The sequence below is a fragment of the Condylura cristata genome, unplaced genomic scaffold (assembly GCF_000260355.1).
Source record: "Condylura cristata isolate star-nosed mole 26May11 unplaced genomic scaffold, ConCri1.0 scaffold00032, whole genome shotgun sequence".
NCBI lineage: Eukaryota > Metazoa > Chordata > Mammalia > Eulipotyphla > Talpidae > Condylura > Condylura cristata.
The window spans coordinates 20,705,539-20,707,054 of record NW_004567133.1 but is presented as its reverse complement, the minus strand read 5'-3'; the positions used below and the strand labels follow the sequence as shown (position 1 = coordinate 20,707,054).

Here is a 1,516-nt window from a genome sequence, read left to right as displayed (position 1 = left end):
ACGTCAGTGAGGACGACTGTCTGCCCGAGTACCGCCACCTCTTCAGCCCGGACCTGCTCCAGTGAGCGCCGCGCCGGGATTCGGGCTCGGGGCTCCTGCGGGAACGGCGTCCCTGAGCGAGCCCGCAGGGCTGGGGCACGTGGAGGAGCAGCCGGCCAGGGCGCGGGGCAGCGCTGGTGGGGCTCTGGGGAGGGGCGGGGGGGAGCCCGGTGCGCGGAATGGGGCGCGGGCTGGGCCTGGGAGCAGAGGCCTGGGGCGGCCTGGGGAGCGGCCAGGTGCCCCTCTGAGTGGTGGGGGAGGGTGCTGCCTGCTGGCTGGCTGCTGGCCTGGCCCAGGGCCCAGCGGCAGGCGATCTCTGCCCTGGAGAGCGCCTGCTTCTTTGGCCCGCGGTGGCTCTCCCTGCTGGGGCAGTGACAGGTGGGGTGGGCAAAGCTGCACCCCTGAAGACACTGTCCTCTGATCAGCGTTTCAGGCTGGACTCGCCCTCTGGGCATCCAGAGTTGGAGCCCGACAGCAGGGCGCCCTAGCCAGGTGGGGGGCCAGAGGACGGCGCCTGGAGAAGGCCCAGCTGACTCCCCTCTCCCCTAGGGACAAGGTGGCCTTCGTCACGGGCGGAGGCTCCGGAATCGGGTTCCGGATCGCAGAGATCTTCATGCGGTGAGCCCGTGCCCCTGCCCCCTCTGCCCGTGCCCTCTGCCCATGCCCACCTCCTGTGCTGCCCAAGCCTGGCCCCGGCCGGGCGGTGGCCCGGCTACACGCTGGACAGTGCATGGATGCCCCGTGAGGCCAGGGCCAGCGGGTGGGGCGGGCTGCGGGCGCCTCTGGCGGGTGAGCCTGGCTCTGCCTCGGTGCCCGTGTGCAGAGGGCGGAGCGCTGACAGCCGCCCTCACACCCTGCAGGCACGGCTGCCACACAGTCATCGCCAGCAGGAGCCTCCCGCGAGTGTCGGTGGTGAGTCCCCCGTGGCGCTGTCCGCCTCAGGGCCAGCCCGAGGGGGGTCCCCTCCAGAGAGGGGCCTCCTGGACGACCTGCCGGGCTCACCCTAGAGCCTGACCATTGTGTCCTGCGAGGGTCAGGCTGGCGGGCCGCCTGTCCCCGGGGTGGGACCTGTCCACCTGCGTGGGAGAAGCCTCTCGGGGCAGGCCGGGCTCAGCCGCTGACCCGTGGCCTGCAGGAGGGGTGGGCGCCTCACACTGTCCGCTAGAGGTCATGACCTCAGGGAGGGGCCACTGCTGCTCTGCCTCCTGGTGCAGAGCAGTGACCTGGGACGCGTTGGTCTCGTGACCCCGCTGCTGGCCACTCCCGCCTCCCCTGTCTGGCGTTTAGGCCGCCAGGAAGCTGGCTGCTGCCACCGGCCAGCGCTGCCTCCCGTTGTCTCTGGACGTCCGAGCTCCCCTGGCCGTCATGGCCGCCGTGGACCAGGCCCTGAAGGAATTTGGGAAGATCGACATTCTCGTGAACTGTGAGTCGCCGCCCAGTGAGGCCAGGGGGCTCGTGGCCACCCCAGACTCAGCGG

The 1,516-nt window shown here is 71.6% G+C and overlaps 1 protein-coding gene across 1 annotated transcript in view; it reads left to right on the top strand.

Annotated features, from left to right (window-relative positions):
- Positions 1 to 5: 5 nt before the first annotated feature.
- Positions 6 to 1,516, top strand: part of LOC105854272 (collagen alpha-1(XVII) chain-like) — a gene marked incomplete at its 5' end in the record, with an annotated part of 10,865 nt that continues 9,354 nt past the window's right edge. Inside the window, 4 exons of the mRNA XM_012731720.1 lie at positions 6 to 61; positions 589 to 657; positions 900 to 951; positions 1,327 to 1,512. Coding sequence (XP_012587174.1) covers positions 6 to 61; positions 589 to 657; positions 900 to 951; positions 1,327 to 1,512 — 363 coding nt within the window. The remainder of the gene's footprint in view (positions 62 to 588; positions 658 to 899; positions 952 to 1,326; positions 1,513 to 1,516) is intronic.